This window comes from Ischnura elegans, chromosome X, assembly GCF_921293095.1.
Source record: "Ischnura elegans chromosome X, ioIscEleg1.1, whole genome shotgun sequence".
Lineage (NCBI taxonomy): Eukaryota > Metazoa > Arthropoda > Insecta > Odonata > Coenagrionidae > Ischnura > Ischnura elegans.
The window spans coordinates 102,627,257-102,640,588 of NC_060259.1; the positions used below are offsets into that span (position 1 = coordinate 102,627,257).

General features: G+C 42.3%; 1 protein-coding gene across 1 annotated transcript; it reads left to right on the top strand.

The window, feature by feature from the left end:
* The first annotated feature begins 9,152 nt into the window (after positions 1–9,152).
* On the top strand, positions 9,153–11,262 carry LOC124171228. The gene is made up of 2 exons (XM_046550371.1): positions 9,153–11,067; positions 11,183–11,262. The coding sequence occupies exons 1-2, from the start codon at positions 9,153–9,155 to the stop codon at positions 11,260–11,262; spliced, it is 1,995 nt and encodes a 664-aa protein (XP_046406327.1).
* Positions 11,263–13,332: the final 2,070 nt, after the last annotated feature.

Genomic DNA, 13,332 nt, shown 5'->3' on the forward strand with positions numbered 1-13,332 from the left:
TGAAGCAGATATACGGGGAAAGCACCGAAGATACTTCTGATTCTGAAATCGGCTCAACGAAGATGACTCGTTCACGACTCTCATGGAATGGAAGATCAGCACTGAGGAACTTATCATGTAGTGTGCGTGGGAGGTGTATCAACGTTGCTTTCAAAATGTTTCGGAAACTAGCCAAGTTTCTTTTCCTTCGATTGACCATACGCAAAAGTATGAGCAGATAACCTACGTACTGATCGATTAAATATTTAAATCTTTTAACCTTTGAAAAGAAAAACATTCAAAAATTTTTTTAGATTTTAAACACAAATTTACTGCGCGTATCAAGATTTTCCTGTCATAAAAATTGCCTTGCTTTTATGCAATAGGTATAATAAACATTCATGTTATAATAAATCAATCAGTCGCGCATCTTGATGGATATTTTTACATGGTTCTTGACATTCCCTAGAGTTTGTTCAGTGAATTCGACGATCATTTAAAGAATTTCCTCATCCCTCGAAAAGCGCTTCGTAAACCTTCATTTTTGCGCCGTCGAGGGCTTTAAAAAATAATAAATACCATTTTCCAGAGTCAATCAATGAAATTGATTCGATGGAACCAACAAAACTACGCATGACAGGTTTATATCAATGTTCAATGAAATTAAAATATTCAATTCACACAAATTCGACCTTGGGTAATGCAATTCCTTGGACAGTAAATTCAGCGCCCTAGTACTCAGAAAAACTTTCCACATTCTAAGTAAACGACCATTTAAGGGGATGATGGGATTTCAAATTTCTTCATTCGTAAATTTCCCGGAATTTTTCACCGATACTGCTTGAAGTAATCAACTATTCTTTATCCAACTTAGATTTTCCCAGGAATTGGAAAGACGCACTCGGGAGACTCACCAACAAAGTCCGAAAGCCCTCCACCCCGGCTGATCTCCAGTCAATCTCGATTCCATTTGCCTTATCTCAAACCTTAGAGAACATTTCTCATCATCAAATAACTGATTGCCTTTCTGCCAAGGCGTTATTTAGCCTCTTTCCATCTGTTTTTCGCAAAAGTTTCAGTACTCAATCCGCATTACTTTAAATTAACTATGATATCCGTAGTGCAATTTATCGTAGGATGGTGACTATTATGGTCCTCATTGATTTCAGCAAAGCATGCACTCCTTCGGCACAAGTTGAGAAACCTCAACATCTCCTCTTTTGTTTTAAATTGGCTCCACTCATATCTTGAAAATCGACCTCGTGCAGTACCAGAAGCAAACAACAATTGATCGACTTGTCTTGTTGTACCGTGCGAGGTGCCACAAGGGCCAGTATTGGGCCCTCTATTGTTCAGTATTGACATCCTTGACATTGCGAAGAGCCTTAGGTAACGCAAATACATGCTGCATGTCGATAATCTCCAGATTTATTTATTGTCATACCTATTCTTATGAAATGGTATCCGCGATCTCCTTTGTCAATGAAGACGTTACAGCTATCCATGCATGGTCCCAGGAGACATTTTTATTTTTAATTCCTCCAAATCACAGGCAGTTATTTGTAGTACATGCATCAAGAACAGTTGGATGAGTTAACTCTTCCCTTTCCTCCCACCTTAAAGTCGGGGACGCCGATATTGAATTTAGTAACAGTGTTAGAAACCTTGGTATAACTCTTACTCATAATCTCCCGTGGAATCATCACAGGCATGAAACCTTTAAAAAGGTCAATAAAACCTTATATCAGGCACAAATCCCTTCTTCATATTACTACTCTTAAAATTTTTATTTCAACGCTTGTTCCCCCCCCCCCTCCATTTGATTGCTACGCATACGTCTATAATGAATTTCCATTGACAAATTGTATTGGCATTAATACTTCGGTGCTCTTACATTCCTGCCCCAGATTTGTCTTTGACCGTCGTGAAGATGATCACATCTCCCACCATCTCCACGATCTATCAGAACCTTTTCTCTTAGGAAATATTACATGGGTCAATCCTCTTCATCCTCTTTAAGGCTAAATTCCCAGCATATCTTTTTTCCATGATTAAAACAAAAATAGCCTCTGATTCCAGAACCACTAGAACTAACCCTTCCCTCCTACGACCTCCTACGGACAAGCACTTATCTCACTTCTTTTCTCATATCTAATTGTCATCTCTGGAATTCCCTGCCGTGATTCATAAAATATTCCTTTTCACTATCCATTTTCAAATAAAAGCTACTTAATCATTGCCTCTCAGAGAGAACTTACGTCAGTAAATTATATCTATTTTTATGGTGTGCAATCACAAGTAATCTGAGGTTTTTTATTCAGATTTTTCTCTTCCTCTTGTTCGATTCTGTATGTTCTCGTTGTTTACTTGGGGCAATTTTTGCTTGGGTTTATTTTTTTATTTTTGCTTTTTGTTGCAAACGGGATTGTGCCAGGTTTATTTTAATTTTGTCGTTTGCACAGTGTTTGTATTTGTTCTTACGGGGAAAACTAGGGAATTAATAAACTTTCATTCATTCATACTTTCAACCATTGCTTTCATTTTACCATCGTGTCTTGTGATTTGGGCAATTCAGGGCCACCCATCTTCTTCGCAAGGTTTTTAAAAGACTAATCTACTTTAGATATTCACATTATTCACAAGTTTATTTCATCTTCCCCATGCTTCTGCTACACCACATTTCGAACGCGTACACCTATCATTTCTCTACAGCTGCCATCGTCACTAGCGTTATGAAGCATGCTGCAAATGTGAGACCTAGAAGAAAAAATCTCACCCAACCAAAGAAAACTCTTAAAATGTTTCTGGAATATGCCAATATTTCTCAATAAAAGAGCAAAAGTTTCACACAGCGGTGCTGCAGGTTTCGAAAGGCAAACTCGTTCTACACGTGCAGTATAGGTGTGTGAAACTTTCGCTATTTTTCAAAAATGGACAGAGAATCCAGAAACATTTTCAAGATTTTATAAAGATGTCCTGCGAAAATCTAAGAAAAATGGTAATGGATAATGATAAATGAAATGCCTATTTTTTAAAGAAAAAGTCAGAAAACTTGATTTTCCAAAATCTTGTCACCACAATGAGCTATTTTGTGTTCGGATGACTCAGATAATCTGGGCGCTGAGGTGGGAAGCTGTCAGCTGGGGGACGTTATTGCTGGGGGAGTTTGAAAAGCGGCAAAAGTGTGAAGAGGGCGCAGAGTGGGGCGAGTTCGAACAATTACGAACGCTTGGGTATACTTTCTAATTTCTCCTGCATTCAGCGTTTTTATACAGCGTAACATGACGCCAGGCCTTAAAATGATACATTGTGTCGTTTCCTTTCCTGAAGAAATCGACACGATCACACAATTTCCTAAAGAATGATGTATTCCTCTATTTTCGAATAAATGCATTTCAATAATTGGGAAAACGGCAGGATGAGACGAGGAGCAGGTGCTTTCGAGAATAATGGAATTTTTATATTAGCTCTGGAAGATGGGGGTCTGTCCACGAGGTGCGGTTGACGACTGTGTTTTCACAAAATTTTTGTGCTATTATGCTTTTTTTCTATCTTGACGAGTTAGCAGCAATGCGTGCGGACCGAAGCGATGATGAAATTGTGAACTTGCAGCACGTGGTTTTATGGGTCGTAAATGGATTCTTGAGGGAGGAACGCTAGACGTGTGTAGGAGGCAGTGAAATAGACGAATGAGATCTAGTTCGCTCTTGATATTTTGAAGGCGGAGTGATATCTAGCCGTAGGGATATATTAGGAGAAAGGAAGTTATATGAGACACAACTGCATGACATTCAGGGGCGATAGCATTATATCATCATAATTTGCCTATGATAGAACTTTCATAGACTAATGATATGATATTGAAGTAATGGTTCGTGAGCTGCGAGAGAATCATGAAGATTTGATGCGATGGAAGTAGTGCAGGTTTTTCTCCTTTTATTTCAACTATTCCCTCTGATATATATCAACGTGTCTTGGCTCATTTACTCCCTCGCAGCCTAAACTTCTAAACGTATAGCCACAACATTTCCAGTCTATATATCCTTGTTCCATGTGTACTACACACATTGTGTAGGGGCACTAAGGAAATATTGTCGCGAGAAAAAACTTTTGGGTTTTTTTCTCTCCATTTGTGTTAAAATTTTCACTCCCATAAGAATAGCATTACATTCCATGCGGGCCTTTTTCATTATGCTCTTGGAAATCATTTCCAACATGACCGGTGGAGCAGCAGGCACGCATCACCTTAACAGCGATCCCAAGTGGTTCACTGCCATTACTTCTGCGAATATGACAGTGAGTGGACATCCTCCGTGACCTCCAGGCAACCTTAGAAACGCCAATGATATCTAGCTATCAATGCCCTTATAATCACGTCACCAGCGTCTGAAAATGTAAGAACAGGATGCAAGCGCGAAGAGATCTCGGGCTGAATGGTACGCAATTTAGCGAGGAAATATTTTTACGGTTGTTTTTACGGGAATTTAAATGCGACTTAATACATTTTACTTGGTGTACACCCCCGAGATATTTGAGTAAGTTGGGAAAAAGAATTTGAATAAACTGGGAATAACTAATCTAATGCCGTAAAACGACCATTCTCAACATTGTGTTCACTCAACCTCTCTCATCTTCAGTTTGTCCTCCTCCATTAGTTTAATAAATTACGCGATCACGCGTCAATAATTCCATAAAATAAAATCAACCCTCTAAAATTGAAATGGCTTATTTTAAAAATCCTAGAGAAAATGTTAAGGTTATGCTTACTAATTCAATTGATACTTGCAAGTGGTGCCGAAGTTTTATAAGGATGACGATGAAATTAAATCATGGTCCGAATCAAATAAAATCTTCAGTAGTATGTACAAGCTACAAGGGAATTAACCGGCCACTATGATTATATTGAAGTTATGCTCATGAATTGGGAAAGGAACCTTAAGAACTACCACAGGAAGATGTAACGCAAGCAAAGTTATTTAAAGATGAAGTGCAAATGACACAAGTATTTGTGGAATCCTTATCGACAGGATGCATGACTTTGCAGAACTTTACAGACGACAGTTTTTTGCAGAATACTGTCCTGAAAGGGCTTGCTGTGTAGTTTGGAGTAAAATAACTGATGATTAAGATGAGAATAGGCTACAGGCGACCAATATTAGGGTTAATTGAGAGATGAGGAATACGTAGCGGATGAGGAAAACGTAGTGGATGAGAAAAAAGTGAACGACGAAGTACACATGATGGTTTGCAAGGAAAGAACACTTTTGGAAGAGATTTAAAAATAACTGGTGGAGCTAAGTCTTGAAGCAACATAAAAGGGTGAGGGTAGGAGTTGAAGGAATTAAAGCTTTGCTTTTTCCACATGATGATGATTTTAATTCCTTCGACTCCTACGATAAAGGATTTCCACCGAATCACACCTGCTGATATAACTTATAAAGGGTGAGGGATTCACAAAATCCATGTCTATGGAAAGAGAGTGGTTATATAAAGAAAAGAGGAAAAGAGGACGATTGATAAGTTGGATCAAGAGAGATAGGATATTTTCATCCATAAATTATTTTTGCAATTGCATGATTTAGATATGCAATTGGTATAAAATAGGTGATGGGAAAGTTATTCTTTTCCCGAAACCTCCGTAAACTCTAAACCACTGTCTCAATAACTGTAAAGCCATAGCTTAGTCTTCACTTCAAGTTGAATTTCAATAGTATCTTTCCGCTAGTATTACGAAGAGGATGATCACGGCATTTCACTGAGGAGATCGTGCTAGCTTAGGGGGTTGAGCGGACTTTGGTGAAATAGTTTAAGTGCGAGGTGATACAGAGAAAAAGAATTCCTATCCTAGCCGGAACAAGTGATATTAACGCTATTGTAGTTCCTAATTATTCAGGTGTGATGTCCACCCTCCAAACAACGTTCGGGTTGAATCACAGAGTGTTAGAGCAAATTCGGAGACGTCATTGTAGAAGTCACTAGGGAGGTGGGCGATGGGAAAGCGAAACGAAATATTTTGGAAGACATATTCGATCTTTGCTATGCTAGAATTGTGCCGGTCGAGTTTGATCGATGAAATTCCATTGGCTGTTATGAGATGGGTAAAGCTGAGGCCTCGAGGATTACGTAGAGGAAGCACCAGTCCGTCCGTTGATGATAGATTTTCGCTCTCATTTTAGTTTGGGCTTTTTAATTTAGTTTATGTTTAGGCTTTTTAATTCCCTCCAGGTGGCGATGGAGGGGGAGGGAGAGGTCTAGTGCGCATGCGCTGGGCCGACCAGGAGTTCGTCTCGCCCGGCGTTCTCGCTCACTCTTACGCCGAACCGTGCCTTGTGAAGTTGGCCTGCACTCTGTACCCACCATTAAAGAAGTTCAGCTGAATAACAGATTTCACTTTATTTCAACATAAAATTTGGTCCTTCGGGCCGGATCTATTCCGGTTTTACTACGATTCCAGCGTTTAATACGTTCAGTATTGTGAAATTTGTCTCCTTTTTTGGCACTTAATGGACTTTTATTTTAGGTGGAAATTTCTAGAAGCCACGTGGTTCGACAATTTTTCTTCAATAGTGATGGTTTTTCTAAGACTCCATCTGCCAGGGTGTGTGCTTCCCTAGGACTTTGAAGAAGTTTCTGCTCTACACGGCCTGCTTCAACTTCATCTGGTTTTTGGTGAGATTGACTTGACTTTAATTCCTTCGATCGTCTTATTTCGTGTTCAAGCATTCCCTTTGAAATATGTCGAAGGATCTAGAAAGCCTCGTGCAAACTCAAATGAGTAAAAGTGAACTTATTTCTCGTTTTTGGTCAAATACAATGAAATTGGGCAAGGACAGACTAACCGCTAACTTACTCGAGAAACGTAAGGACTTGCTTGATTCGTATTGGAATGCATTTCTTTCGGGCCACTTCGTAGTTTTGGAGTAAGCCGAAGCCACTAAGACAGAGTACGTGAAAAATGATCACTTCTCGCGGGTGGAGGAGCTTTATATCGACGCTTTGTCTAACATATCTGATTACGTGTCTCAATTAAAACGATCGAATTCATGTAAAAATGAAGTATCATGTAGCGCCTCAGTTAATTCTAATCTTCCGAAAATAGAATTACCTGTTTTTTCTGGCGACCTGTTAGAATGGGAAAGTTTTAAAGAGCAATTCCAAAAGCTAGTGGACAAGGCGCCAGACTTATCAAATGTGCACAAACTTTTATATCTTAAAACCCACCTACGTGGGCCTGCCGCTGAAGTAATACGGAATTTGCCTATCTCTGGGGCGAATTACCAAGGGGCGTGGAATGACTTAGAGAAGCGGTATGGTAGCGCTAGAGTTCTTTCAAATTTCCATATGAAGAGTTTGTTTGAACTTCCAAATATGCAAAGGGCGACTTCTTTTGAACTGAAGCGAGTCCTAGATCAATTTCGCCAAACTATTAGGGTATTTGAAAACCTTCAAAAGCCAGTTCAAGCATGGGACGAATGGTTCGTATTCCTTTTAGTCAGTAAACTCGATTCTTCTACACGGTTCCAGTGGGAATTATCTCACTCAGAAATGAGTGCGGTGCCGTCCTTTGTGAGTTTGTCTGATTTCCTTGAAAACCGAATTCGTGCCTTGGACGCTTCAAGAGAAGTAGCTTCTTCCAATTCGGCTTCAAATTCAGAGTCAAAAAGGGGTCGAAATTACTCAGTGAAATCACCGAGTCAGTCGAGTAAAATGTTGAATGCAGTGTCGTCAAAGTCTTCGAGAAGAAATAATGCCGCTTGTCCCCTCTGTTCAAGGAGTCATTTTTTGAGCTATTGCTTAGGTTTTAAGGCTCTTAAACCTGAGGAACGAAGAGAAGAAGTCATCAAGCGTTCTCTTTGCCTAAATTGCCTTTCTCGTAATCACGAAGCGAGTCGGTGTCGATCATCAGGTCGGTGTCTAGCGTGTGGCAGCAAGCACCATACGCTACTGCATGAAGCATTTCCGAGACTCGCGGATGCCATATCCTCAATCCTCAATCGGCTGATGCCATACCATTAAAGTCGCCCACGATTTCCCTTTCGACTTCCCCCGGCGCAGTGTTATGTCGCGCAAGCTCTTCAAGTTGAGTGGTTCTCTTAGCGACTTTTTATGCCCAGGTTGAATCACTTACGGGAAAATGTATCACAGTGAGAGGACTCATAGACACTGGGTCTGATACGTCTTTTGTTACGGAATGGTTGGCGCAAGCTCTGGGACTTCGGGGATCTAAGGTCAGCGTTCCGATCATGGGCATACAAGGTCATGAAGTGGGTACTGCTTTGAGCATGGTAAACGTGACAGTTACATCCTCCTTCGACAGAAACTTTAAACTAGATCTTCAAGCCTTGGTGCTTAAAAGGCTAACCGTTCTTACGCCCTCCCACTATGCAAAATTGCACCCATGGTCTCATCTGGAGGGGTTGACCTTTGCGGATCCAACTCATGCCATTCCTTCATCAGTTGACCTCATCTTGGGCGCCGATGTCTGCGGGGAAATACTTTTAAGTGCAGTTCGCGAAGGGCCTGTAGGAAGTCCTACTGCTCGTTTAACTCCTTTTGGATGGGTGTTAATGGGACCTGTTTCGCGTGCGAAGGATATGCAATTTCAAAATGACTGTGCTACCGCTATGCATGTGCAAGCATATGAAAGGGTGATGGATGAGATTCAGAAATTTTGGTCCCTTGAGGAAGTTTCCACGGTAACACCGCCGTCAGAAGAGGATTCTTATTGTGAAAATAATTTTAAAACGACTCACCACAGGGACTCTGATGGGAGATATGTAGTACGTTTGCCATTCAGGCCAAACACTTCGCTGAAATTGTATCCTTCTCGGGAGTCAGCTATGAAATTATTTTTGAAAAACGAGAATCGACTCAGAAGTCAACCTGTTTTGAGGGAGAAGTATGCCGCATTTATGACGGAATACTTAAATCTAGGTCACATGGAACTTACTAGTGCGAGCGATCAATTATATTACTTGCCACACCATGCTGTTTCGAAAGAAAATGACGAAACGCGTAAGGTTCGAATTGTATTTCATGCATCTTTTAAGAGTACCTCTGGTAATTCTTTAAATGATTTATTGTTGAGTGGACCTCGTCAGCAACCGGATTTGTGGTTGATTCTAACGCGTTGGCGTTTTTTTCGAGTGGCTTTTACTTCGGACATAGTGAAAATGTTCCGCCAAATTCGATTGCATGAGGACGACTCAGACTTTCAACGTGTTATTTGGCGTAAGGATCCTTCCGAAATAATCTCAGATTATAAGCTGACTACGGTTACATACGGTACGGCTCCAGCCCCCTTCCTAGCTATCAGAGTACTCCGGCAATTAGTACTTGACGAAGGTCATTCATTCCCTTTGGGAGCTAAAGCAGTGGCACGGCATTCTTACTCGGATGACATTCTTTGTGGTGCAGCTAATGTAATTGATGCTATGGACGTTAAGAGACAGTTAATTGACTTGCAAGCGAGGGGCGGATTTCCATTAAGTAAGTGGGCATCTAACAAACCCAGTCTTTGTTCGGATGATGAAAATCCGACGAAAGTATTTTCTGACTCAGAAGTGGTTGCTACCTTGGGAGTAAGATGGTCACCAGTTTTAGATACATTTAGTGCGAGGGTTGCTCATCCGATCGGCCGAGAGGCAGTAGTGACTAAGAGAACTGTGCTTTCGGAGATAGCCCGATTATTTGATCCATTAGGTTGGATGGCGCCTGTACTAAGTGTGGCCAAAATTATATTGCAAGACTTGTGGCTGTCCAAGGTAGGATGGGATGAAGTTCTATCTTTGGAACTTACTGAACGTTGGCAGAGTTTTAGGTCTTCACTATCCAAGTTAGAGCAAATCAGTATCCCTAGATGGGTAGGTACTAAAGAGGCGAATGTGTCTTTCATTTCTCTCCATGGTTACTGCGATGCCTCTGAGAGGGCATACGCAGCAGCAGTGTATTTGCGTGTTGCTGGGGAGGGGGAGGATGGCTATGTTAGCCTGTTGGCCGCTAAAACGAAAATCGCCCCGTTAAAGCTTGCTAGTGTGCCTCGCCTTGAATTGTGTGCAGCTGTACTTTTAACTAGCTTCCTGGTGAAAATAGTGGAGGGCCTTCAGTTCGTGTCTGTGCCAGTATTCTGCTGGACAGATTCAGCAGTTTCTTTGGCCTGGATCCGTGGCCACCCCTCAAGGTGGAAGACCTTCGTGACTCATCGCGTCGCGGAGATCCAGACGTCGCTTCCGGGGGCCCAGTGGAGCTACGTCAACACCAAGCTCAACCCAGCTGATGCCGCAACCCGTGGGATCAGCCCTGACGAACTGATGGACTCCTCTCTCTGGTGGAGTGGACCACCATGGCTTGCCGGCCGGGAAGAGGGGTGGAGCTGTGGGAAACCCGAATCATCAGGTGCTGAGGATTCGGAGATGCGGATGGCCGTAAACCACTCTGCAACTTCCCTTCATAACTCAGGTGATGTATTACAAAGATTTTCATCATACCTGCGCCTGCTAAACGTCATGTCTCTATGCCTAAGATGGTTACACAATTTCAGGGATAAAAGCCAAAAACGCTCGGGGTTTGTCTCCCCCGAGGAGCGTGCCCAAGCTCTGACTGCGGTAATCAGGAGCATGCAGTCCACAGCATTCCGAGACGAACTTGCAGCCTTGACGTCTGGGAAATCCCTGAAAAGGTCCTCACCCCTGCTACCTCTTCGACCGTTTTACGATGCGGATGGACTTCTTCGCGTCGGTGGTCGCCTAAGAAATGCAGTGCTGGACTATGACGAGAAACATCCCATCATCATTCCAAAGGATCACCATTTCACCGTGCTGCTCGTGCGCCACGCACACGCAGTCACCCTTCATGGCGGACTGCAAGCTACAGCAGCGTATCTAGCGCAACGGTACTGGATCATCCGCAGCCGCGTGGTGGTGAAGCGAGAAATCAGGACCTGTGTGACCTGCGCCCGGTTTCGTGGAGAGACCCTGGTGCAACGCATGGGTGATCTTCCAGAAGAAAGGGTTAAACCCCAAAGACCATTCTTATCTACTGGACTGGACTATGCTGGTCCATTCCTCCTGAGGGCTACTAAGGGTCGGGGTCACAAAGCATATAAAGGATATATTTGCCTTTTTATCTGTATGGTAACGAAGGCCGTTCACCTTGAATGTGTATCTGATCTTACCACTAACACTTTTCTCCTTGCTTTTCGCAGATTTGTTTCGCGAAGAGGTGCTTGTTATTTTCTCTACAGCGACAACGCCTCAACCTTCCGAGGAGCTGCGCAAGAATTGAAGACAATGTTCCAGCAATCCTCATCCTTCTATAAAGAAGTCGGCTGTCAGATGAGCAACACGGGGACGCAGTGGACCTTTATCCCACCGTACGCGCCGCACTTCGGAGGCTTATGGGAGGCAGCGATAAAATCTACTAAATTTCATTTACGTCGCGTAATTGGCGACCAAATCCTTACATTTGAGGAGATGACTACGCTACTCTGCCAAATTGAATCATGCCTTAATTCTCGGCCACTCTCGCCTTTGAGCAATTCGGTAGATGATTTAACGCCGTTAACTCCCGGGCATTTTCTGATTGGGGAACCTCTGGTTGCCTTGCCAGAACAACCAACATTCACCAACGGAAGAGACTTGACTAAGAAATATAAACTCTTAATTCAAATGAGGGATAACTTTTGGACTAGATGGTCAAGGGAATATCTCCATCAACTTCAAAATCTTCCCAAATGGCGACAAACTTCGCCTAACTTGACTGTTGGGGCATTAGTTGTCGTAAAGGATTCTTTGTTACCCCCAACTAAGTGGCAAATGGCGAGAGTAGCGGAAGTATGTCCTGGAAATGGTTTATTTAGAGTCGCAAAACTAAAAACTTCAAAGGGTTTTATTCTGCGCCCTGTCAATAAGATATGTATATTGCCAAACTAAATATTTACTGTTAAATTACTTGTTTCGGTGGTAAGCCATATTCATTTTTGTATGTTTTCTTTCATTTTGTAAGTTGGCTACCCCGATATTTTTGTCACGGCGGGCGGCTATAAATGTTAAGGTAATTATTTCGACATTGCCGAGGCGGGCGGTATGTTTAGGCTTTTTGAATTCCCTCCAGGTGGCGATGGAGGGGGAGGGAGAGGTCTAGTGCGCATGCGCTGGGCCGACCAGGAGTTCGTCTCGCCCGGCGTTCTCGCTCACTCTTACGCCGAACCGTGCCTTGTGAAGTTGGCCTGCACTCTGTACCCACCATTAAAGAAGTTCAGCTGAATAACAGATTTCACTTTATTTCAACACCTATTCTAGCCGGAACAAGTGATATTAACGCTATTGTAGTTCCTAATTATTCAGGTGTGATGTCCACCCTCCAAACAACGTTCGGGTTGAATCACAGAGTGTTAGAGCAAATTCGGAGACGTCATTGTAGAAGTCACTAGGGAGGTGGGCGATGGGAAAGCGAAACGAAATATTTTGGAGGACATATTCGATCTTTGCTATGCTAGAATTGTGCCGGTCGAGTTTGATCGATGAAATTCCATTGGCTGTTATGAGATGGGTAAAGCTGAGGCCTCGAGGATTACGTAGAGGAAGCACCAGTCCGTCCGTTGATGATAGATTTTCGCTCTCATTTTGATCAGTTTCCAAAAATGTCCTCAACGCGGCGACGAGTGCAAATCGATCCTTTCACTGTCAGTATTTTTCTCCCTACATTGCATTTTCAATCGTCAGGAGAAGCATTACATAGCTATCAATATGAAAGTTTTCATCATCAAAAATTTTAATACCGGTAAACATCCCAAATCAAAGCTTATTTTTTTGTAAAATTAGGATCGCTTTGCCTGTTAGCGAAGTGAGTGGCGACATTAATAAACGCATTTTAATGCGTGGTTGGTGGCAACAAAAACACATGCAGTAGGCTGAGGCAAGAGAATTCGTAGCTGAGGAATCGTCGATGCCAATATTTGATAGTCGAGGGCCGCCGATTTTCGTCTTTTATCGGGCAACCTCCGGGTATCGGGTGCCTCCGAAAAATCTGCATTCTTGCCGCCAGCGAATAGGTATGTGTACTCGTTCTAATGCATAAAGTCAGTGTAGCTCATCTAGTTTAACTTTTATCTCTTTTTATGGTGATATGCTTATGTTATATGTGAAAACTTTTGAGTTGTAACACTAACCACTGTGGCTACCTAAAACCTGCGTTCAGAAATTTTCCTTACCCCTGCCGGCCATGTATCCACGCACCTGCCAGCTCACACTCTTATTTACGTGTGCTTTGTTTAAAACGATGTGTGCGGATATTATCTAGCCTTTCCTTAATTCAGGAATATAACATTTCTACGCTCTCAGCAATCTTGTAAAG

Excerpts from the sequence above, each read along its gene's own strand:
- LOC124171228 (XM_046550371.1), top strand. The coding sequence starts at position 9,153 with ATGTTCCGCCAAATTCGATTGCATGAGGACGACTCAGACTTTCAACGT. Across the intron at positions 11,068-11,182 it reads GAGGGCTACTAAGGGTCGGG|ATTTGTTTCGCGAAGAGGTG; the intron begins GTCACAAAGCAT and ends TGCTTTTCGCAG.